The sequence below is a fragment of the Hemiscyllium ocellatum genome, chromosome 8 (genome assembly GCF_020745735.1).
Source record: "Hemiscyllium ocellatum isolate sHemOce1 chromosome 8, sHemOce1.pat.X.cur, whole genome shotgun sequence".
NCBI lineage: Eukaryota > Metazoa > Chordata > Chondrichthyes > Orectolobiformes > Hemiscylliidae > Hemiscyllium > Hemiscyllium ocellatum.
The window spans coordinates 65,621,202-65,647,692 of NC_083408.1; the positions used below are offsets into that span (position 1 = coordinate 65,621,202).

The following is a 26,491-nucleotide window of genomic DNA, read 5'->3' on the forward strand; positions in this document are numbered from 1 at the left end:
ACATCTTTCCGATAGGAAAGAGACCAGAATTGCGCACAATATTCCAACAGTGGCCTAACCAATGTCCTGTACAGCCGCAGCATGACCTCCCAACTCTTGGACTCAACACCCTGACCAATAAAGAAAAGCATACCAAATGCCTTCTCCTGTCTACCTGCGACTCCACATTCAAGGAGCTATGAACCCGCACTCCAAGGTCTCTTTGTTCAGCAACACTCCTGAGACCTTACCATTAAGTGTACAAGTCCTGCTAAATGTGCGGCATCACATTTCTCTAAATTAAACTCCATCTTCAGAATTACATTTTGTCAGTGAATTTCTGCACTTGTTAAAATTGTTCATGGAACGTTGTTTAACATCCCAACTGAAATTCACTGTACTGCAAGTTTGTAACAAAGAAATGCTGACAGAGTTTATCGACTGAGTAAAGACAGTCCACAGCGTAACTTATTTAAAGCCACTGAAGGCTTTTATTATAACCACTTGCGTCTTGGTTAGAGCAAAGAACAAAGAAAATTACAGCACAGGAACAGGCCCTTTGACCCTCTAAACCTGCGCTGATCCAGAACCGCTATCTAAACCTGCCGCCTATGTTCTAAGGATCTGTATCCCTCTGCTCCCTGCCCATTCATGTATCTGTCATGATAAATCTTAAATGATGCTATCGTTCCCACCCCTACCACCTCCGCTGGCAACATGTTTCAGGCACCCACGACCCTCTGAAGAATTTTCCACGCATATCTCCCTTAAACTTTTCCCCTCACACTTTGAACTCATGACCCCTAATAATTTGCTCTAACCAAGATACAAGTGGTTATAATAAAATCCTATACATCTGTAACATAACCTGCCAACTCCTGTACTCAATATCCTGTCCAATGAAGGAAAGCATGCCATATACCTTCTTGACCACTCAACCCCACTGGTCCTCACCTTCCACCCCACCAACCTCCGGATACATCGTATCATCCACCGTCATTTCCGCCACCTACAAACAGACCCCATCACCAGGGATATATTTCCCTCCCCACCCCTATCAGCGTTCCGGAGAGACCACTCCCTTCGCGACTCCCTCGTCAGGTCCACAACCCCCACCAACCCAACCTCCATTCCTGGCACCTCCCCCCTGCAACTGCAAAAAGTGCAAAACTTGCGCCCACACCTCCCCAATGGATCCCTCCATATCCGTCGCAAATTCACCTGCACCTCCACACACATCATTTACTGTATCTGTTGCACCCAATGTGGTCTCCTCTATATTGGGGAGACAGGCCGCCTACTTGAACTCCATCAGCCATTTCTCTGCACAAGTCTCCAATCTATTTATATTCTGCTGTATTCTCTGACAGTCTCCTTTACTATCTGCTATTCCACCAGTCTTAGTGTCACCTACAAACTTGCTAATCAGACCACCTATATCTTCCTCCAGATCATCTATGTATATCACAAACAACAGTGGTCTATGCAAAGATCCCTGTGGAACACCACTGGTTACAGGTCTCCATTTTCCACTACTATTCTGTGTCTACTGTTGCCCCGCCAGTTCTCTATCCATCTAGCTAGTATACCCTGGACCCCATGCGACTTCACTTTCTCCATCAGCCTACCATGGGGAACCTTATCAAATGCCTTATTGAAGCCCATATCAATTTTCATTTCTAGTTTAAAGAACTTCAGATTACTTATTTTTACCATTCATATCATTAATACTTGTGTTAAATTAGAAATCGGTTCATAGGTCAAAGGCCAACTTCAGCTTTCAAGCAGTCCTTACCCCTGTCCTCCATAAACTTGTAAAGCTGCTGCAAGAAGTTATCCCTCTCTTCTGGATCAAGCTCTTCTTCTGACTGGAAAGAGACAGATATTGTCTAGTCAGATTAAGAATTACAATCAGAAAACATGAGCAAATATTAGCAGATAGGGTCTTCACAAATTTAACAATGCCAATATCTGTACCAGGGTCAAAAAGCGCGGCGTTGGAAAAGCACAGGAGGTCAGGCAGCATCCGAGGAACTGGACAGTCGATGTTTTAAGCATAAGCTCTTCATCAGGATGAGCTTATGCTCAAAATGTCGACTCTTCTGTTCCTTGGATGCTGCCTGACCAGCTGTGCTTTTCCAACACTACACTTTATGACTCTGATCTCCAGCATCTGCAGTCCTCACTTTCTCCCAATATGTGTACCAGCCAGCTATACTTTTGCAGGCTTTGGAATATAATTCAGCAGTTGAATAAGAAAACCTTCTACAATTTTGAAAAATTCTCCATCCTTTTACCTGATTGAGGTATTCCTAATGAAGGGCTTTTGCCCGAAACATCGATTTTACTGCTCCTCGGATGCTGCCTGAACTGCTGTGCTCTTCCAGCACCACTAATCCAGAATTTTACCTGATTTACCCTTAATACAAATGTTGTAGATAAATTTATTAATTTTCTTCTTCTTCTTGAGTACCTCATCCAAATGCAGTTGTTTGGTGATTACAGCAAAGTGCTGTAATTTTCCTTTTAACAGCGGATAAGACAACGTGGTTAGCCTTAAGTGCACATCCAGCCAACCAATGTGCCCACACACAAGATCTATGGGAACTTAGACGGTTTTTTTTCTGAGAAGCAGTGCATTGTTACAATCTGGAACCAAGTACCTGAAAGAGTGGTTGAAACAGAGTCAACTAAAAATTTTTAAGAGACAATGAGGGATGCAAACCTATGTGGAAAGGATTACTGAGCAAACTAAATGTGAAGGTTTTTCAACAGGTAAGGTTAGACAAAATTTACCAAATGGCTTTCTCTGACATTGTATAATTCACCTCAGTCTTCGAGTGATGTCACTATAAAAGTGGTTGGATTCAGCACCTGGTGAACAACCGACAACTTTCATCATTAAAACTGTTTGCCATCCTGGAATGTAAAACTAATCTCAGTTTCTCTCCATCACAAACCAACTTCTTAAACCATAGTCACTCTGACAACAAAGCAAGTCCTTGAATTTCCCCATCAAAAATTGCAAACATCCATTTAGCAACTTTCGCTCTTCCTCTGACCCACAGGATAAATGTGGCCAAATGTTCACCATAACCTGAGCCCTAAACCTGCACCTTCTTGAAACTCTAGATATTTTGTTACAAAGTTCCATGACTTCAGCAAATCCACAAGATCAACTTCCTTTTATCATTTATTCTGAAGTCACATGATGAAGTACGAAAGCAGACAGCAATGTTGCTATAAACATTGGGTTCATTTTCAGAAATATAGCTTCTCCTTCCCAACCAATGTCCAAAATGTTTTTTTGTATGTGCTAAAGGTATTTAATCCATCAATTCCTTTCATCTTTGCATCTTTAGATAAGCCATTCACAGATTCTTGTCTTCTCTTTAAATCAAAACTTTTACAACACACAAACAGGATTTTCAAGTCAAAGAAACAATAATAAAATATCTGTTTGCTTGGACCACAAAGTTATTAATCACAAAGATTTCTTTTTGAAAGACAATCAGTGAACTGGTGACTTATGTGAATGCATTTTATCATGAAAATTTCTTTTTCTACATTCTCTTTTATATCAGCCTTTCAGCTATTTAGATTTTCATAAGACTTTTGATAAAAGGAGAAAGCGAGGACTGCAAATGCTGAAGATCAGAGTTGAATGTATGGTGCTGTAAAGGCACAGAAGGTCAGGCAGCATCTGAGCAGGAGAATCAATGTTTCAGGCATAAGCCAAAATTCTTGAAGGGCTTATGCCCAAAATGTCGATTCTCCTGCCCCTCAGATGCTACCTGACCTGCTGTTTCTTTCCAACACCGCACTCTCAGCTTTTGATAAAAATCCTGCACAGGCCAGTAATCAATGTGCATGGAATCATTGTAGTGTGCCAGTATGTACTGAAAATTGGTTAACAGACAGAAAGCAGAGAATAGGTATAAATGATCATTTTCAGGATGGCATAGCAAAGATCAGAGTTAAGTCCAAAGCTATTCACAATCTCTATAAGTAACTCAGATTTGGGGTAAATTGTAAAATTTCCAAATTTGCTGATGACACTAAATTAGATGGGAATGTAAATTTTGAGGAGGATGCAAGGAGGCTTCAAGGGGCCTTGAATACGCTAAGACAATGTGCTAGAATATGGGAGATAGAAAATAGTGTGAATAAGTATGAGGCTATTTACTCTGGTAGAAAAAATAAGAAAAAAGAATAATTTTTTATGGAACAATGAGGAGCTGGGAAGTACGGATGTGGAAAGGGACGTGCTTCTCCTTGTTCATGCTTCATTCAAAGTTAGCATGCAGGTGCAGCAAGTAATGAGAAAGGCAGGTGGTTTGTTGGCTTTTCTGCAGTTATAAAGGGACTTGACAAGACCATGCTTGGCAGAAATGGGTACTGCAGATGCTGGAAATTAGAGTCTAGATTAATGTGGTACTGTAAAAGCACAGCAGGTCAGGCAGCATCCGAGGAGCAGGAAAATCGGCATTTCAGGCAAAAGCCCTTCTCCAGGAATGCTTGAACAGTTTTGGCCTCGAACTAGAGTGTGATACAATTGCCACAGAGGAAATACAACAGAGGTGTACCAAATTAATCCCTGGATAATAAGATTGCTGATGAGGAGATATTGAGCAGACTGGGTCTGTAATTCTTAGAGTTTAGAACAATTAAGAAATGATCTTCATTGCAACTTACAAAATTCTTCCAGGGCACAATATCACAGATACAGATACCATCCGGGGACCTGTTAAGTCTAAAACCAGGGTATATCATCTCCAAATAAAGGGTTAGACCATTTAAGACAGCATGAGGAGCCTCTTCACTCAGATGGTGGTGAAACTTTTATTTCTCTGTACCAGGTGAAGTGTATAAACGCAATCACAGAGCATGCACATGATAGAACTTGATACATTTCTGGATACTAATGACATTAAGGAATATGAAGATAGTTGAGAAAATGACACTGGGACAGGAAAATTAGGAGGAGGTGACTGCAAAAGGAGTTTTGAAGAGACAGAAGCACAAAAAGCAATGAAGGGGAAGTGAGGGTGGCGCATGTTATTATAACAAATGGTTAAATAAGGGATTGGAATCAAATGATTTATTAATTGACTGGTTAGATATAAAGGGGGGACAGATGTCCTCCTGAAGTGAAGTGCCAGTATCTCCACCTTTGTGCTAAGAGGCTTTGGTTCAAGTCCCACCTTTTCCAGAGGTATGCAATAACATTGTGAACAGGGTGACTGGGAAGTGTCCGTAACCGAGGAGCTGTCTATCCACAAATAAACATGTCTTAGTTTCCATCTCACCCACAAGCTTGGTTATGAGTTGACAATGGCTGTGGAGGATGGCCGTCTAAAAGGTGAAGGTCAGAAACTCTAATTTCTTTTCAGTCAGAAGATTGCAATAAAAGTTACATTGTAGAGGAACAGTTAAAACCAAATGCAAACTGTCAGGGCATGATTTTGCACAGATGTTGCACAAAATAAAATGTTACAATCAATGGGAGAAAACCAACTCAATATGAGATATATCAAACATGTTTGACAAGAAGCAAAGGTAAGGTTTGGCCTTGGCACTGTACTTCCTACTCATAGTAAGATCAGGTGTAAAGTCTTCTCAGAGTTAAAGACTTAATAACTAGACTCTGAGAAATGTTTGGAAATGTTATGAACATTTATGGACAAAATTTATAAGAAAGATGATCTGCTAGGTGCAAATGAGAAGTGGTCATTTGACAGCAGAATTGATATTCCATAGATGAACAATGTCCAATTGAGCAGAATAAATGCATAATTGCAAAAATGCTGGTTGGGGATTCCTTGCTTAGTGCATGTCTTTAAATTGTTGGATTGTGCTAAGGTATCAAACCTGTATAGACAACTAGTATATAACTGGAATTAGATTTTCAGGAATAAAGATTCTTTTAGAACAGATATCAGGGGCCTGAATAAAATAAATCCTGGGAAAATTTCATTCCCAATGGCCTTTATATTTCAAATTGGACACACAACAGTAATACAGAGAAAGGAAAATTCAGAAGTGAATTAAAAATGTGATAAAACTAGTTAGGTACAGGTGGAAAACATCAATAGAAAGAATCATCATATCTAAAATAAGCAAAGACAGAGACACTTCTGGTAATGAAAACAGAACAGGAACTGAGGCACTGTTGACAGAAAAATGAACCACAGAGTCTGGGATATGGCCAACAGGTGTTCTAAAATGTACATTAAAATGCCATTATGAAAAACTGTCCTAACCAGAATGACAAGATTTTTAAAATGACACACGGTATGGAAGTTTCAGCAGAAGATGGTGATATGATCAGGCAGAGGGAATTGTACTGATAACAAGAAATTTCAGCTGTGGAGTCAACGCTTTAGTCACAATTTCATTCAATTACTTTCTACATGCAGTGGACTGGTTAAAATGTTGCCTAAATTCTTTAAGTTTCAACATTGTCGTCTAATGAATTTGAGAGTCCTATCTGTTTCAAGTCTAGTAATGACAACATGTTAAAATCACTAAAAAAAAAAATTCCCTGTAAAATCACTGGGGTAAACCATTTTATCAGCCCAAACATAGCACCAAGTGAAATATCCTTACTGTTGAAACAGGCCATCAATGAAACTGGCTGAGATAAAACTGGATATGGAATATAACAAGGCAGTTATTGCAAAGTCAGTGCATTTTCATGTTAAGCAATCTTATCAATACAGTATTCCTTTCAATATTTTGCTTTGAAAAGTTGTAAGTAGTTATTATCAGCATTGGAGGTAGAAGTTCAATTATTATTTTACAACAATTTTGATGGTTCGACCATCCATCTTCTCAAATTAAAATCAAATTCAAGGATGCAAGAGTAAAGGATAACAAGCACTCAGAATTCCGAGAAGAGGTCTACAATAAATATGTTATCAGTCAAGACGAAGTAAGTATCTCATCAGCAAAGAGTTTTAACAAAGTTGTAACAATGGACTTGAAGGCATGGGATAACAAAAAACATGGTCAAAACAAGAGGTTTTGAGTACAGGAGCAAGGACGTATTGTTGCGGTTATACAGGGCCTTGGTGAGGCCACACCGAGAATATTGTGTGCAGTTCTGGTCTCCTTTTCTGAGGAAGGATGCTCTTGCTCTCAAGGGAGTGCAGTAAAGGCTTACCAGGTTGATTCTGAGGATGGCAGGACTGACATCTGAGGAGAGGTTGACTGAACTTAGGATTGTTTTTGCTGGAGTTCAGATAAGTTTGGAGCAGGAGGAAAATCTCAGAGACTTATAAAATTCCAACAGGACTAGATAGGGTACATGCAGGGAGGATGTGTCCAGAATCAGGGGGAGCAGTCTGAAGAATTGGGGTGGACCATTTAGGACAGAGATGAGTAGTCATTTCTTCACCCAAATGGCCTCCTCCTACTCTTACCTTCCATATTTCTACGCACTTCAGAGACATAGTCATAGAGTCAGAGAGAGATACAGCATGGAAACAGACCCTTTGGTCCAACCCGCCCATGCTGACCAAATATCCCAACCCAATCTAGTCCCACCTGCCAGCACCCAGTCCATATCCCTCCAAACTTTCCTATTCATTTACCCATCCAAATGCCTCTTAAATGTTGCAATTGTTCATGCAGAGGGTGGTACAAGTTGCCCCTTAGGTCTCTCCTATATCTATCCCCTCTCACCCAAAACCGACGTCCTCTCGTTCTGGACTCCCGACCCCAGAGAAAAAACTTTGCCTATTTACCCTATCCACACCCCTCACAATTTTGTAAACCTCTATAAGGTCACCCCTCAGCCTGACACTCCAGGGAAAACAGCCCCAGCCTGTTCAGCTCTAGATTTCGTCAGTATTTACATAATGTATAGTAAAAAGCAGCTGCTTGGAGGATCTGAACATGTCAATCTGTGGATACATTGACTTCCAGTTCCAGAAGACACCACCATGCATGGAGGTCTGCAAGGCAGCAGGAAACCTTTGTGGGAACTAGCTCAACAGGAAAGAGTAGTCATGAATAATCTAGTGGAGAAGTGGATTGGGATTATAAGGAAGGAGCAGTGGTCCAAAAGCTCGTGCTTCCAAACAAACCTATTGGACTATAATCTGGTATTGTGTTATTTTTAACTCTGTACACCTCAGTCCAACACCAGCACCTTCAAATCGGGATTATATTCAGAATATCACCAAATTTTCTAACTAATATGCTAATGATGAATTTTGAAATGTGTATGTCTAAAGATCATCAAAGCTGTTTTACAACTGAGGACTGGGGAAGGGGATTGTTGCAGTTTAGTGAAATTCATTCCTACTTCTGCTTTGCAAGCAGTGGGGGAGGGGAGCTAAAACAGCAAACCACCAGGGCATTGCACAGTGTGATTCATCTGACAACAGGTAGCTGATTGATTTGAGCAAAAGTGGATTCTGGACATTGGTTGGTGAGTTGGTAAGTGAATGGGTGGCTAGTTGAGTGAGCAAGCAGATGGCTCGGTGTGAGTGAGTACAAACTATACAGATACAGAAGTTTTCCAGATTGGAAGGAGTACTTCTGTGTTTCTTCCTCTCTGCAGTAAAAGTACCCGAAGTCTGAAGAAAAATAGTAATTTTTTTCCCCCACGAGTTTCTGTAAGCTGTTGCTTTTAACCAATAATTCAGTCTTTTTCATTAGTGTATCCAATTGCCCTGTGCCTTCTGCAGAGGAGCCAAAGAACCTGGAGAGAGGGCACTGAAGAACAACGGTCTTGAGAAGCAAAAGATACATAGTATCAAACCCAGTGTACTGATGCTTTTGAACTGTTTCCTTAGCTTTTTTTATTTGTGTTTGCATGTTGTGTAGGGCTTCTAAGAAACGGGGTTTGTGTTTTAACTGGTAGAATTATATGTTGATAGTTCACAACTGTTTACTTATGAATCAAATTTAATGCAAACCTCTCAAATTTTACTCTTATTTTCAAATATTTCTCAAATTCTGTCTCTTTGACACAGGCTACTTGTCTTCTGTCGTAATAGCTCATGTGACTCAGGTTTTCTAATCAAATCATATTTAATTGCCATGAAGTGGTTTCCTACCTTAAATACACAATGGTGTTGCATCTTGATTCTGATTTATCCTACTCTTCTGACTCAAGAAAAAAGTCTTTCTCCAGAGACATGCTGTAAACAAAATTTTCTAGACCTGATATTTTGCTCTTACATGTATAAAAATGCAAGTAAATTAAGATCCTAAGAGGTTCCTTTTACTGGGTATGACTGTGCAAGATAAAACATGCACATGAAGGGAGTCAAACTGCCTTTACTTCACCACAAGTAAGTACATGATCATAAATGCCAACAGAAGATTTGACATTCTTCCTAAATAATTCTAAAAAAGCCACAACTCAATTTTGAAGAAGTTATATTCTAACAAATTACAAAGGAATGAATAGGGGAAACTGGTGAGTTTACTTCTGTTACCAACCATTAATGTTTGAAAAGAAATTCAGAAGAATCTGAAAGAAATGATGCCACCTGACTCCACAGTTTAGTGCAAAAGAATGTCACTATACCAGAAACAAGCAAAGTAGACATTACTAAATAAACACTCTTAGATAAAAACTTCAAGTTTTACAACAAAAAACAAAAAAACACAATTACATACTTCAGACTTAAATTATAGACCTTTCTTCCTTACGTTTTCTCCAGAAAGTCTGATCAGACTCTTCAAGGTTCATTTACTTTCTCTAGAACCAAACAAACATATCCCACAGCCCTTCAAACTTCACTTCAACTTCTCATTGTGTTCCAGCTGTCCTTTAATCACTGAAATTTCCCAAGGATCCTTCCATTAACTTTTGGCTAAGCAATCCTTCAACTGTCCTTTAAAACCTCATAACTGTGGACTTTTTAGCGAAAACATGAGCTTCAGTACATTTGTGCTTAGTGTCACCATCCAAAAAATACTCTGGTTTCTGTCAGCACTTTTCGTTCTAGTCTACAATTGCTTTGTTTCTCTGCTTGTTGAACTCAGAGCTGACACCCACCAACTTGGATGCTTTAACCTCCAATCCTAAAAACATTCTGTAAACATCCCTCAAACAAGTTCTCAGAAGGCTTACTTGGAATTAGTCATCTGGATGACAACAAAGGTTGATTAAATACCTGACAAACCATTTGGTTAATTAACTTTTGTCTTCAAGTTAAATACTTTGACCTGAAGTTTTCACAAATAATTTAAATTTTGAATGAAGTCAGGGCAACATTCCTCAAATTTACATTTATCTTCCTAGCTCTGACTCCAGAAGTAGACATGGAACCCTTTCAACTGCCATTATTTGAGATAGTCAGGCAACATGGAAAAATTCAGAACTTCAATTACTTTAATTAATCTTCTAAAGCTAAAACTACCTCAAAAAATTAATTTGCATGAACCATGGACTAGATGTTTATGATACTTATTCCTGAAAGAAAAACATGATTGAAATGGACATGGTGCAGAAGAAATTCACCAGAATGTTGTCTGGGATGGAAGTCTCAATTATGAGGAGATTGGATAGGCTGGGTTTGTTTGCTATCATGCAGAGAAAGCTGAGGAAGGATTTGATTGATGTTTTTCAAATTATGCAAGACACACATATGGTAGATCATAACAATCTTTCCCTCTTGGCAGATGTGACTAAGACCAGAAGGTATAAGTTCCAGGTGAGCAGCAAGTGGTTTAAAGAGGATTTGAGCAAAAACTTGTACAATTGATTCACTTAGAAACTGAAACAATTGATTCAATTCAAATGCATGTATTGCAAAAAAAATTCAAGTTAAATCCACTAATTGTTACTCATTGCTCACATATAGCAGTACTATTAACCAAGTCATAAAAAGGATAAACGTTGTGTTATATATTAGACATGAAACTCTCAACTGCATTTCTCACACCATGATCTTCTCCATTTAGTAAAACAAAATTTAAACAAGGGCAATGACGATGCAGTTTGGGGAGCTTGTCATTTTCAAATTGGCTGTTGCATTTTGTGCATTACAACAGTGACTACAAAAGAAATGAATTTTCTGTAAAACATTTTGAGATATCTTGTGAATGTGAAAGACTTCACACAAATTAAGTCTTGCCTTGCCCTTATCCAAAAAAGGTGCAGGGGTTCTTCAGTTTTGGATTGGTGTAAGGTTGATATGGACGGTGCTGAGTTTGGAGAAAAAGAATTGGAGAGAAGTCGTTATCTCAGACCCAGTTGTTTGACACAGAGGCACTTGGCAAATAAAATGGCAGTTGATAAATGCAACATATTTTATTAAATAATTAATTGATCAGTTGAAATAGATAAGGTCATCAGAACATCAAATACTTATGTACTGATGATCAAATAGATGTTCACACACAGAAAGGTGCTTTTTAAATGCAACCACTATTTTAAAAATGGAAAGTCCTGTCAACCAGTATGAGAACAATGTGCCAATTCACCTCTCATGTTGCATATTTCTATTATTCTGTATTTGTTTCAATAGTTACTACTTGGTACAAGAACAGATTTACAGCAATTAAATTTTTACTGAAAGGTCTCTCAAGGCATTAAAAAATATCGTGACAAATGAAGGATGCACTATTTAATAATTAATGAAAGAAACATTGTACTAAATAGCTGTCAATAGATTATGAAAACAGTTGGATATTTACATTTCATAATTAGATAAAGGGACTTCCTTAAATAAAGTTTTCTATTGCAAACTTGCAATCATGATTATTTTGGCCTGTCCTTTTAAGACCAATAAGACCACATCAGAGATCTGATCCACGCTCAATATGCCATGCAGGTAATAGTTGGTGCAATCTTAGGTTAATAACAGCCTAAATATTTATACCCAAGGCAGTTTCTCCTCAAATTAGCAACTACACATCAGTATTCGAAACCTCTCTCTCGGGGAAAGGTCAGAAAACAAAACAAGAGGTGAATAGCCTTCTCTTGCCGAGCTTTAATTTCACTGCTTTAGAGTATTTTATTTGAAACAGTTGCTGGTGTGTGATACAATTTGCATCGGCTACATTTTAAAATATGAGAAGTACAACCCTGTCAGGTATGAAGTATTGACTGCAAGTGAAACATTTACTGTATATACAAAGATACCAAGAGTTACAATACAAAAAATACACAGATTCTTTTTAAATGTTTAAAAAGACAAGAATTCATAAATTTAGGATTATATACATATATGATAATGGGAGAAGTAATCAGGACATACAATATTTATTTCTCAGCAAGTTAGACAATCTATACCCAAAAAAAAGAGCAGAATATATTTGTACAATAAAAAAAGTTAGCTTCTAACTCCCTTATTCAATTAGCTGGTCTATGAATGCCATTACTTAACTCCACTGTTGCATTTTGGGCCTGGAGAGAAAAAAAACTCCAATATTAAGTTCAGATCATGGAAAGCTGGTTTGAAAATATGGCAAACATCCACAGGCTGCCTGCCAACATACTGCAAAGTCTTGAATTACTTGTGAGCATGCTCATGATAAAATCACCAGTATGTTGCCAGGGAAACCCTACAGGAAGTGGAGTGAACACCCACCCATTTCTGCTGGAACCGAAATTTTCAATCAATTCTATCTACAGTGCAATTTTCAGCTTAGCAAACAGTATAGATGAAACTAACTTTGAACAGGAGCAAATTTTTGAGCATCCAATTGATGGAAAATACTCTATGGCTAATCACCTACCTCAGTGCAGGAAAATCATGTGCTCTCCACACTCCTTGGTGTCATTAGTCTCCAGATTTTTGTATTGAATGTACATGATAATAGGCTTCAAAAGTCCTCTGAAGGACAGAATTCTAATAATTCTAAATTCACAGCTGATCTAAATCCCCCTTGACAAGAATCCTGTCAATTTCAATTAAAATACCTCTCATTTGTTTGAAACTCTACAGAAGTTGTGTTCCATTTCTTCACTTTATCCTCATAAAATAATCACACCATTCCAGAGATTAGTCTTGTGAACTTGCACTGCACTCACTCTGTGGCAACTATATCCTTCCTTAGTTAAAGAGACCAAAACTGAACACACTATTCCAGAGGGGGTTCACCAAGGTTCTCTATAATTACAACACACCATCTTTACTTCTGCACTTAAGTATGTTTGTGTTGAAGGTCACTGTACTATTTGCCTTTCTTATTGACTGTTCTATCTGCAAGCTAGCTTTAACTGGCTCATGAACGAGGACACACAAGTGGACACCAACATTTCTCAATCTCTCACCACTTAAGAAATGTTCTGATTCTCTAATTAGTTTTTTCCTACCCAAGCGTGTCATTTCACACTTATCCACATTATATTACATCTACCATGTTCTTGGACATTTTCTTAGCTTGTCTAAATGCACTTGAAGTCCACCAAAACATTATTACAATTTCTATCCCAACTAGTTTTGAGTCATGAGCAAATTTTCATGTATTATACTTTGTCCCTATATTTTAATCATTTATATGGATTGCAAATAACTGTGGGCCTAGCATTGACCTTCGTGATAATCCGTTATTCTGAGAATGACTTATTTATTCAGACTATCTGCTGGTAACGAATTGTCAATTCATACTGGTATATTATCCCTAATTCTAATCCATCTAATTTTGTTTACTGTGGGGCCTTTTCAAAAGCCTTCTGAAAATCCAAATACATTACTTCCACAGACCCTCCTTTATTCACCATCTAACAAGTAACATTCTTAAGAAACTTCTATAGGCTTTCAATCTTTATTGTTCTTCCATACATCCATGTCAACACTGCCCAATTTTAGCATTCTTTTCTAAATATTCAGTTATCTCAACCATTATAATACATTCTAACATTTTCTATACTACCGACAGCAAACCAGCAAGTCTACAGTTTAATATTCTCCCTCTCCTTCTACTTCTTAAATTGCATAGTTCCATTTACTACTTTCCAACCTGCAGAAACATTTTACAATCTATAGAATGTTGAAAGATAACGATCAATGCAACCATGATCACTACAGCCATATACTTTAACACTCATTTGATCCTGATGATTTGTCAACATTTAATCCAGTTAACGTTTCAAGAACTCTCTCCTTATTACTCCCAATTTGTTTCAGTTTTAGATTAGATTACTTACAGTGTGGAAACAGGCCCTTTGGCCCAACAAGTCCACATCGACTCGCTGAAGCGCAACCCACCCAGACCCATTCCCCTACATTTACCCCTTCAAATAACACTATGGGCAATTTAGCATGGCCAACTCACCTGACCTGCATATTTTTGGATTGTGGGAGAAAACCGGAGCACCCGGAGGAAACCTACGCAGACACGGGGAGAATGTGCAAACTCCACACAGTCAGTCAGTCGCCCAAGGGGGGAAATGAACCCGGGTCTCTGGCGCTATGAGGCAACAGTGCTAATCATTGTGCCACTGTGCCGCCCACTTTACAAGTACCTTGGTTGCTGAGTGGAAACAATTCCATGACAAATGTCACTTTATTGATGAAACAGCTATATATTTATATACTATTCTTTAAAAAAGCAGCTGATTTCTTATGATACTTGAAAAATGGAGATCCGAAAGTATCAATTTGCTTAATTGACAAAACTTTATATATATAGCCTACCTCTTGCTTTGTTTCTTCATCTTCCTCGTCATTTTCTGCCTCTTCTTCCTCCTCTTCTTCATCACTACTGGAGGATTCTAAGATGACATTCATATCAACCTTCCAGCTTTCAGGAACAATCCTTTGTTGATAGAATTTGTGAGCTTCTTCAAGTGCTACAGGAAAGCAGCATTTGAAAGTTAGGTCTTGTTAATTTGGTTGATAAATGATAAACATAGAATGACAGCACTTGACAGAAGGAACCATTTGGACTTCGATGTCTGTTCTAGTTCTTTAAAATAGCTATCCAATTAGTCCCATTGCCACTCTTTGCCGATTGTGTTGCATATTCTGACGCTTTAAGCGAAGCTCCCTTTGAAAGAGACTGCTGAAACTATTCCTACTGCCGTAATGGGCAGTGAAGTTGTATCATCGTAACATGATGCATTAAAAAATATCTTAATCACCCTTCTGGTTCTTTTGCCAAATTTTCTTAAATCTGTATTCTATTCTTTCCTCACCAACCTAGCCAAACTGTATCACCTCATTGATGCCATGAAAACCCTTCCTTGCAAGTTCAATTTCACTTCTCAATTGATAATGAACAGATTACGAATAAACATAAGGGATCTTGGGTTGCTTGTCCACAGACCCCTGAAAGCAGGATACATTATTAGGCTGGTTAAGAATGCATACAGGATGCTTGCCTTTATCAATCATGGTATAGATTATCAGGTTATGTTGGAGCTGTATAAAATTTTGGCTCGGCCACAGCTGGAATACAGTGTACAGTTCTGGTGTGCCACACTACCGATGGATGGATGAGATTCTAGTTGCGGTGGTACAGAAGAAATTCACCAGGGTGTTGCCTGAATTGGATCACTTTACAATGAAGACTCTGGAAAGACTCAGATTGTTTACCTGGAAGAAGAAAGGTTCGGGGATAGTGGTGGTGAGGGGGAGGGGGAAAGAGATGGGGAGGGAGAGACCTGATTGAGATGCGTAAGATTACAAGGGACATGGATAGGGTGAATAGGAAGCAGTTATTCCCCTTCGTTGAAGGGTCAATAACAAGGAGACATAATTTTAAGGAGGACAGGAGGGGAGTTTAGACGGAAATCGAGGAAAACCAAAGTGTCGTGGGAATCTAGAATGCACTACCTGGAAGGTTCGTAGAGATGGTAAACCTCGCTACCCTTGAAGTATGCGGATGAACACTTGAAATGACAAATATTCCAGGCTATCAGCCAAGTCCTCGAACATGGGATTAGTGTAGATAAATTGGCACAGGCACAATGGACCAAAAAGCATCTTCTGTGCTTTATGACTAGGAAGTACAGTATTCAGATTCACCATAATCTCAGAATTTAGAACATGGAAGCACCATGCATCAGGTGGAACATCTATCAAATTCGGTAGAAACATAGCTTTTTGATAGTGAATACTTGTAAAAATCAAGACAATATTACAAAGTCAAGAAGTCTTCTTGAAATATGCAAAGATTTGGCTGTTAAAAAGTCAAAACCTAAGGTATACCATATGGCAAAGGCAATATAGAAGATTGGGAAACTTTCAAACATAAACAATGGGATACTAAAAAATTAATAAAAAAGAGCTAAAGTAATTTACAAAAGAAAACTAGCACAAAGTATCAAAAAAGGATAGCAAAAGCTTCTTTAAGAGGAGTAGAGTTACTAAGGAAAATGTTGGTCCTTTGGAAGATGGAACTGGAGAGCTAATAGGGGAATACTAAAATGGCAGAGATGCTAAATTAATATTTTGCCTCAGTTTTTACAGTGGAGGACAATAGTACCAACCCTACTGGAACAGACAAGTCAGATGCAATAGAAAGGGTAGAACTTAGAACAATCAACACCGACTGATGGCTGACAAGTCCTCCAGGCCTGATGGCCTACACCCTAGGATATTAAAGAAAGTGGTAGTGGAAATAGTGGATCTATTGGTTACACTATTCCAAAATTCCCTGGACACAGAAACAGTTTCAGTGGATTGGAAAAATGCTAATGTAATGGCCTCATTCAAAAAGGGAGGGAAGCAGTGTGAGAAATTACAGATCAGTTAGTTTAACATGTTTTTGGGAAAATATTAGAATCAGTTATCAAGGAAGCAACATTAGGGCATTTGAAAAGTCAAAACGCTATCCATCAGAGTCGGTATGATTTTATGAATGGCATCATATTTGAGAATTTTGCTAGAGTTCTTTGAAGCTGTAACAAGCAAACTGGACAGTGAGGATCTTGTAGATGCAGTACATCTGGACTTCTGGAAGGCTTTTAACTTGGTGCCGCACAAAAGATTAATTCACAAGGTTGAATGATATGGGAATTGGAGGTAATTTATTAGCTTGGATAGGTGACTGGCTAACAGACAGAAGATAGAGTCGGGATAAATGGGGTTTTTTTTAGATGCAAGTAACTAGTGGGGTGCCACAAGGTTTGGTCCTTGGGCCCCAGCTATTTACAATCCACATTAACAACTTGGATACAGCGCTAGAAGGCGCTACAGCCAAATTTGTGGACGACAAAAATAGACAGGACGGTAAATTGCAATGAGGAAACAAATGGATATAGATAGGTTAGGAAAGTGGGCCAAAATGGAGGTCATGCATTTTGGTTCGGAAAATGGGAAGGCGATCTAGAATCTAAATGGGGAGAAACTTCGAGGTGCCACAGTACAAAGGGACCTGGGTGTCTTCGTTCATGAGTCACAGAAAACTAGCCTGCAGGTACAGCAGATAATAAAGAAAGTGAATGGAATGTTGCCTTTTATATCTGAAGGAATAGAATTAAAAGGTAATGAAGTATTGTTGCAACAATACAAGGCTTCGGTGAATCTGCATCTGGAGTATAGTGCACAGTTTTGGTCCCCTTGAGGAAAAATGTGGTGGCACTGGAGACAGTTCAGAAGAGGTTCACTAGATTGATCACAGAGATGAAGGGTTTGTTGTATGAAGAGTCTGAACATTTAGGCCAATACTCTGGAATTTCGAAGAATGGAGATATTCAAGATAATAAAAGTATGGATAAGACAGATGTAGAGCAGATGCTTCCTCTTATGCAGCATTCTTGAACAAGAGATCATAATGTTAGGATAACGGTAGCAAGTTTAAAAGAGTGTTGAGATGTAACTACTTCTCCCAAAAGGGTTGTGAATTTGTGGAATTCACTACCCCAAAGTGTGGTGGATGCTGAGAGAGTAAATTTAAGGAGGAGATTTTTGATTGGTAAGGGGTGAAGGGTTATGGGGAGAAGGCAGGAAAATGGGGGTGAGGACCGTATCAATCATGATCGAATGGTGAAACAGACTCAGTCGGTCAAATGGCCGAATGCTGCTCCTATATCATATGAATTTAACTGGAATTCACCAAGAAAACCAATAAATCTAATTTTCTTTGGTCGTTTGCTTAAATATTTTGGATTATAATACAGTATAATGTTAACAAGGTGTATATTCATTTTTATAAAGATTAATTTATGTTGCACTACATGCCATATACAGCACTGAAACCAGTCATTGGCAAAACTCTTCATCTAACCATCAGCATAAATTTCTAATCTGTTCCTCTCATGATTATCAAGCATCTCCTTAAATGTATTTTAGAAGATTGGCTTCCTAATAAGTTTCGCATTCTAACAACTCTTCGGGTAAAGAATTTTATTTGATTTACCAAATTAATTTAATAATGTTCTACTCACGGTCTGTTGTGGACCATGGTCTATTCATGGACCTACTACGTGGAAATATTTTCATCAGAAATTATGAAACGCTTTATATGTTTAAAGACAAAGAAGAATACAGCACCTGAAAAAGCCCTTCGGCCCAGCAAGCATGTGCCGATTCCCATTCCTGTTTCTGTTCCTCTGTTCACCTCCCATTCACTAAGTGCCTGCATTCACCACTTCTACTGGCAGAGTGTTTCAACCTCCCTCTACCCTCTGTGTGAAAAAGTTTCCCGCACTTCTCTCTTGAATTTGCCCCCTCTCACCTTGAATTTGTGTCCTCTTGTGATTGACCTTTCCACCCTGGGAAAAAGCCTCAGACTATCACTCTATCTAAGCCTCTCAGAGTTTTGTAGGCGTCTATCAAGTCAACACTCAACCTCTGTCTTTCCAGGGAAAACAAACTCATCTAATATCCAAAGTTCCTTCTTCATTATGTTGACCTGCCAGAGAGTATTCACACTTTTCCTAATCTCAACATCCCTCATTTCCCTCTCTTTGGTGAATACCAATGTAAAGTACTTATTATTTCCTCTGGCCCCACACATAATCTCCCTTCTTTATCCTTCAATGAGCCTCCTCTTTCCATAGCTACCTTCTTGTCTCAATACATGTATAAAATGCCTGGAGATTATCCATAAACTTCCTGGCCAAGATTATTTCAAGGATCCTTTTAGCTCTCCTCACTTCCGATTTGAGCTCCTTCCTACTTTTTTCTATATTATAGAAGGACTTTGCCCTAGTCAACAAAAAAATGAAGCTGATAATTTCCCCTGGCTTCCAAGGTTCCAGACTCTTGTCATCCCTGTAACAGGAACATGCCTATCCTGCACCCTTACAGGCCAACTCTCCTTTCTCAACACTAGAGCTCCAACCATTCTGTTCACCGTTCCCTGATTGGCATAATCTCCAAGAACTGCTATCACCTTCATAAAAACGAACTTGATCTTCTTCTCTGCCACTATACAGTCAATTTAAATATAGTCTAATCTGGACTCTCTAGCCTCAAGTTAGCAAAATTTCTTTACTTTTCCACTCGATCCCTCTAGGAAAGAACATCAGTGCTCTTCTTTTATAAGAATTTAAAAACCTGAATCTACGTAGCATTTATGCATTTTTTGTACAATGAAAAATTGGTGAAGATATTCTGCATGTCAGGAAGCATCTCACAGACAAAAACAGAGTTTATATTTGAGGTAGGTGATCTTTCATTTAAGCTGGGCAAAGTTATAAATGCACCAGGTTTTTATGCAAGAGGGAGGTGAAAAATAAAACAAAAGGGAGGGTCTGTGGTGGGGTGAAAGTCAAGAGAGATTAAATGACAAAACAGTTGTGTGCAGAGCCAAAAGGACAAGAAATAAAAGGTAAGTCTAACAGAAGGTGTGAACGCAATAATGACAAATCACTGACTTTATGTTGCTCATCAACCAACTCCTGCCCTCACCTAGCCCTTTTTTATTTATTTGCGAAAATGCTTCTATTTCCAAGCTTTATCAGTTCCGACGCATGGCCAGTGACCAAGACTCAAACACTATTTTGGTTTCCTCTGATGCTGCCTGATCTGAATATTCCACGATTTACCGATATTACTTTAGATTTACACCATCAACAGTATTTTAGTTTTGTATTAACATTATGTTAAGATGCAGAATAATGAATGCATTCTAAGGACTGCATTAGATACTACAGGAGAAAATTGACAGCTTTGTTTGGGTACTTCACAATTGCCCAAAATACAATTGCATCATCAGGAGCCATAACAGAATGCTTTGTTGTGAAATTTTGTTCTCAAGATGGAGAACGTCAAAACTGGTGAGGGAAACTCAAATGTTCGCTTCGAGTATTGAACAGGTTGAAGATAGATGGAAATGTCTTCATCTATCAAAAATCATACATCTTTCACATTTCACTAGCAAACTGAGTGAAGCTGCTCACTGATGCAACTTGAATTTGCTGCAGCGAACCAAGACTGCCCCAACTTATTTAATTTAGCACCTTCGGAGTGATCAGCTACGAGAGTTGTGACTTTCACTCCACCTGCGCAAACTACATTTAGATCTAAGTGCGTGAATCGAAACCTGATTATCCTTCAAGCCATACACTCCCTCCAACATCTCAAAAGAAAATCACAAGACAATGCAATTGGAATGGCATTATAACAAGCTTTCCAAAATGATAAAAACTAATCCTGTACTAAAATAAAAACTTTTATTCTCAAAGCATTCCCTTTATGAAACAAAACTAACCTCCTGCTTGTACAACTTAGCAGACCAGACGTACATGTTTCACAAATTGGCCCTCAACCTTGCCACTCTCACCTTGACATTGAGACTTGCTGTTTAAGGGGAGGTAAGGCAAGAACTCTCAAGTGCCACATTCCAAGTATGATGATCACAGCTATTAGCATGAGATGCAAGTGGAAATATTTGCAATTCATTTCACTTTGGATGCCAGTTTCCTTACCTTGTTTAACAACCGGGTCTTGTTTTGTAACTTTGTCCCAGTCGAGCTCTCTGATATCTTTTCTTGCGATAGGATAGCTGTTGTTTTACAAAGATAGATGCCAAGGTTTAGCTTGAAATAAAGAACACTGGTTTTGTGTCACAAGATTGATGTTCAACTAAATTTCACAGTCTTTGTTTAAATTATTTACAAGGTAATAAAAATCAAATTAGTAAATACAGCTATATCATGTTCAATAAACTGTCCACATTCATGCACCATCTCTGTTACTTCACATCTACCTGTTGAACTTTACATTTGAAAATAAAGCTTCAAACCATGATAACTATGAAGCGATAGTGTTTAAAGCTAAAGCTGTTCCTCAAATCCTTCTGAACATTATGCCATCCTGAACAGATGGTCACATAATTATTCATGAGGGATGGCCTATTACATCGACAGGTCTAAACAATTGAAAATACATAGTTAATAGTGCAGTCAAAAACAATGAATTTTAAAAACTGTTTTGTGGAAACTGAATTTAAAATGGTCATTGTAATCTTGTTAGTAGAGTCAGAGTTAGAAACAGCAATTTAAATTACCAAGCAAAAAGAATGAACTGCTTTAGTGTTGCTTTAATAATTATGACTGCATCAACAAAATTGTAAAGTTACACATGGATTATTTTAAAGGAACAACATTGAAATGAGCGCTGCACTTACATGCATTCAGAGAAAAACAAAGACAACAAAAGGCTTTTCAGGTCAGCAAAGTTCAGTTTCAATCAATAAAGCAGCAATCTATAGAGGTTTTCTGTGGTTCTGCCCAAGACTTAGCAGATTCTGGACATTCTACATATGTACCCATTTTCAGTCAGGAGAGCCAGCACGTTAGCACAAAAGGCTGAAGCATTCACAACAATCTTCTAGCAGAAGTGACAGTTGAACAATCCATTTCTGCCTCCCTAGAGGTCCCCAGCATCACAGAGAACAGTCTATAACAATTTAATTCCACTCCACTTGTTATCAAGAAACAGTTCAAAACACTGAATATGGCAAAGCCTACGGGCCCTGACAACATTCCAGCAATAGTACTGAAGACTTGTGCCTCCAGAGCTTGCCACACCTCTAGCCAAACCATTTCAGAATAGTAATGACACTGGCATCTACCCAGAAAAACTGCCATGGTATGTCCTGTAAACAAAAAGCAGGACAAATCCAACCAAGTCAATTACCACCCCATCAGTCTATTCTCGATCATCAGTCAAGTGATAGAAAATGTCATCAATGATGCTCTTAAGCAGCACTTGCTTAGAAATAATCTGCTCACTGCCGTTCAGTTGGGGTTTCACCAAAGCCACTCTGTTCATGACTTTATTACAGCCTTGGTCCAACAAAGAGGTGAACTCCAGAGACTACGTGAGAATGATTGTCTTCAATATCAAGGCACTCTTGCAAAACAGGAGTCATGGAGATTCAGAGGGAAAACTCTCCACTGGTTAGAATCAACTTGGCACAAAAGAAATTGGCTGTGGTGTTCTCAGCTCCAGGACCCCTCTGACAGAGTTCCTCAGGGTAATGTCCTTGGCCCTCTAATCTTTAACTGCTTCATCAACAACCTTCCCTGCATTGTAAGATCAAAAGTGGGGATGTTCACCAGTGACTGCACTATCTTCAGCACCATTCTCAACAGCCAATGAAGCAGTCCATGCCCAAATACAACAAGATATGGAACTATCTTGGCAAGTCTCATTTGTACAAAACACATGCCTGGCAATAATCTTTTTCAACAAGAAAGTATCTAACCATTGGCCCTTGACAATCAATGGTTTCACCATCATTGAATCCTCCTCTATCAACTTTCTGGTGGCTTACACTGGCTAGAAACTCAACTGGACGAGTCAGACAAGTAATGTGGCTACCGGAGCAGGACAGAGGCGAATAATCCTGCAACAACTAACTCACCTCTTGAATCCCCAACGGCTGTTGAAAAGCACAAATCAGGCGTGTGACCAAATACTCTCAATTTGCTGGATGAATGCAGTTCCAACAACAGTCAAGAAGCTTCACACATTCAGGACAAAGCAGCCAGCTTATTTTGCACCACATCTACAAATACTAAATTCCCACTACCACAGGCACACAATAGCAACAGTGTGCACCACCTACAAGATGCAGTGCAGAAATTCACTAAGAATTCTTAGTAAGCTGCTCTAAGCTAATTCTTAGCTGCTCCAAGGTTATGCGCATGGCAATTGACGTCGGCATTCTGCTCACAGCATTGCCTTCCCACTCTGGAAGCTGGTGCTATACAAGAACTTTGGAGGCTCATAGAACCAAATCTAAAATTAGAGGCAACGTTGCTTCTTAGCATCTTCTAAACTATGAATACTACCACCAAGAAGGACAATGGCAGCAGATGCACGGGGACATCATTACCTGCAAGTTCTCAAAGCCATGCAACATCAAGACTATATCACAGTTGTTTCAGTATCACGAGGTCAAAATCGTAGAAATCTCTCCCTAATGGCATCATGAGCGTAGCTAAACTAAATGGACTGCAGCAGGTCAAAGTTTCAAGTTCTAGGTTGTGTAACGAATGCTGGCCTAGCTAGCAACACCCACATCCCGTGAATGAATTCAAAAACAAAACTGGAAGAACCCTCAAGAAAACACTGCAACAGAAGCATTTTTGTTTTCTTATAAACAGCAGTACAAATTTTTTGGAATGGAATTTAAAAGTTATTATAGTCAAATAGTTGAATTGTTAAAGGAATTTATCAAATTTTGGCTTATCACTTTGTTCTTTCTTTAAAGATGAAAGTGAAATACGTATTATAATCAACTCAGTCAGTTCCAGTGAACTACATGGTTAAACATTCCAGAATCTATTTGCAGTTTAGTATATTTCCAAATGATTTGCAGACATGATCTAATTGCAAAACAAACATTAAAACCAAAGTATAGCTTCACTTTACAATGAGGTTCAGCATTCATTTCAAATGTCACACAACTCACGAAGAGCTGAAAATTTTTTGAGTTAGTTATTTTTCATAACAAATTGACATATTCAAACATCTTGCAAGTAGCAGGTTTTTTTGCATCCATACATTTTATATTTACACTTACAATTTGGAGTCGGCAAAGGATCTCACCAAACACTGGTCTTTCTTCACAGTGATTTCATCACTGCAACTTGGAGACAGCACCTAACATGGAGGGCAAACAATATTTTTTACGTGATTCTAAAAGCCAAAGCTTAAAACCAAAATGCTAAACAATTAGGAAAAAAAATTGGCAATACTTTGAAGTCACTTTGCATTGCTGCTAGTACAAGATGATGCTCCAGATGTTCATCAATCAATTGGAATTGAAATCCGTTATAGTCATCTTAAGTTTCAAACATAGATTCACAATGGGATGTTTTCTCGCTGAAGTACTGAGGGAGGTTCAGGATGCCAGCCAAGAGCAGGAAGATAGTTTGCGTAATTAATAGTTGTCTGTTAGTAAGGACCAAACATTAGCTCTGATTAAATAAACACTTCAAGATGGAGGAATAGGTTGTAAGAAACTTATACTCCAAACTGTCATGAATGGAGTAAAAACCAATTTTCAATGCATTTTAGTATATATTTATATACTGTTTTAAAAACACAATGATCAGCGAATTTTGAGAAGATTTGCAGCTCAGGTTGAGGTTCTGGATATAGATTTGTTCACTGAGCTGCAAGGTTCATTTCCAGACATTTTGTCACCCTACTAGGTGACATCTTCAGTAGGGCTCCGGGCAAAGGAATTATTAATAGTACTTCGCCTGGAGGCCCACTGAAAATGTCACTTTGTAGGGTGACGAAATGTCTGGAAATGAACCTTCCAGCTCAGCAAGCAAACCTACATTCAAAATATTATGAACAGCAGAATAAAAGGTGGCTGTTGTAATCTCAAGACGGGATATAGCAATAACCTTCCGGAAATTTCTCAGAAGCCAGTGTTAGCTAGATAATAAACACCCAAGCCTCTTTTGACAGGTCTGGAATGCTAACAATTGTTACAATTTGTGACAGAGATGGACATCACCAAGAAAACCCCTACACAACAGGACTGCTAGTTCCACCCAACCTACAAGATAATGGCACAGTGGTAGTGTCTCTGCTTTTGAGACAGAAGGCATTGGCTCAAGTCCCATTTGCTCCAGAGGTGTGTCAGAACATGTCCTAACAGGTTGACTGAAGATAACCACAACTTCTTGTGTTAATGATAACAGAATAGTCACAGACAATTAGCTAGCGGCAGTGCAATCCTTGATGGTGACTACTTCTCCTCCCCCAAGAGGCCTGATCACCATTGTCACAGCACTGAACTTAACAGCACAATTTTGAAACAGTCAAGGGGTCAATGCTGCTCCATGCGACATCTACTGGCAATAATCAACACTTTAACTTTATAGAACATAGAACATTACAGTGCAGAACAGGCCCTTCGGCCCTCGATGTTGCGCTGCCCTGTCATACTAATCTGAAGCCCATCCCACCCACACTATTCCATGTACGTCCATTTGCCTGTCCAATGACGACTTAAATGCACTTAAACTTGGCGAATCTACTACCGTTGCAGGCAAAGCACTCCATACCCTTACTGTTCTCTGAGTAAAGAAACTATCTCTGACATCTGTCTTATACCTATCTCCCCTCACTTTAAAGTTGTGTCCCTTCGTGTTTGCCGTTCCCATACTTGGAAAAAGGCTCTCCCTGTCCACTCTATCTAACCCTCTGATTATCTTGTATGTCTCTAGTAAGTCACCTCTCAACCTTCTTATCTCTAATGAGAACAGCCTCAAGGACTCCGCCTTTCCTCGTGAGACATTCCTTCCATACCAGGCAACGTTCTAGTAAATCTCCTCTGCACCCTTTCCAAAGCTTCCACAGCCTTCTTATAATGCACACCAGAACTGGTGTGACCGCACCAGAGCTTTGTACAGCTGCAGCATAACCTCCTGGTTCCGGAACTCAAGCCCTCTATTAATAAAGGCCAAAACACTAAGCCTTCTTAACAACCCTGTCAATCTGGGTGGCAACTTTCAGGGATCTGCGTACATGGACACTGAGATCTCTCTGCTCATCTGCGCTCCCAAGAATCCTACCATTAGCCCAGTACTTTGCATTCCGATTACTCCGGCCAAAGTGTATCACCTCACACTTTAGATTAGATTAGATTTTGTCCACATTAAACTCCATTGGCCACCTCTCAGCCCAGCTCTGCATCCTATCTATGTCTCTCTGCAACCTACTACATCCTTCGTCACTATCCACAACTCCACCAACCTTAGTGTCGTCCGCAAATTTACTAACCCACCCTTCTTAGGCTTCATCCAGATCATTTATAAAAATGACAAACAGCAGTGGACCCAACACCGACCCTTGTGGTATGCCGCTAGGAACTGGACACCAAGATGAACATGTTCCATCAACTACAATCCTCTGCTTTCTTTCAGCAAGCCAATGACTGATCCAAACTACTATGTCTCCCACAATCCCATTCCTCTGCATTTTATATAATAGCATACTGTGGGGAACCTTATCGAAGGAGTCAGGTAGTGTAGGAGTCTAATGCAAAATACAAAAGGATTTGGTAATGGTGGAGCAACAAAGGATGCATATTAAGGCGTAAAATTGAGCAAATGGGTTCTCCTTACGGAGAGGAAAGTAAACAAGACACGGCTGTAGGGGCTGGGGAGAAAATGTAA

General features: G+C 39.0%; 1 protein-coding gene across 7 annotated transcripts in view; it reads right to left on the reverse strand.

Annotated features, from left to right (window-relative positions):
* Positions 1-26,491, reverse strand: part of arid4a (AT-rich interactive domain 4A) — a 157,205-nt gene that overhangs the window by 49,498 nt on the left and 81,216 nt on the right. For all 7 annotated transcript variants that reach the window (XM_060829120.1, XM_060829116.1, XM_060829117.1 and 4 more), the window contains 4 exons: positions 23,878-23,957; positions 20,771-20,847; positions 14,589-14,743; positions 1,775-1,847 (listed from right to left, as the gene is read on the reverse strand). In XM_060829120.1, coding sequence (XP_060685103.1) covers positions 1,775-1,847; positions 14,589-14,743; positions 20,771-20,847; positions 23,878-23,957 — 385 coding nt within the window. The remainder of the gene's footprint in view (positions 1-1,774; positions 1,848-14,588; positions 14,744-20,770; positions 20,848-23,877; positions 23,958-26,491) is intronic.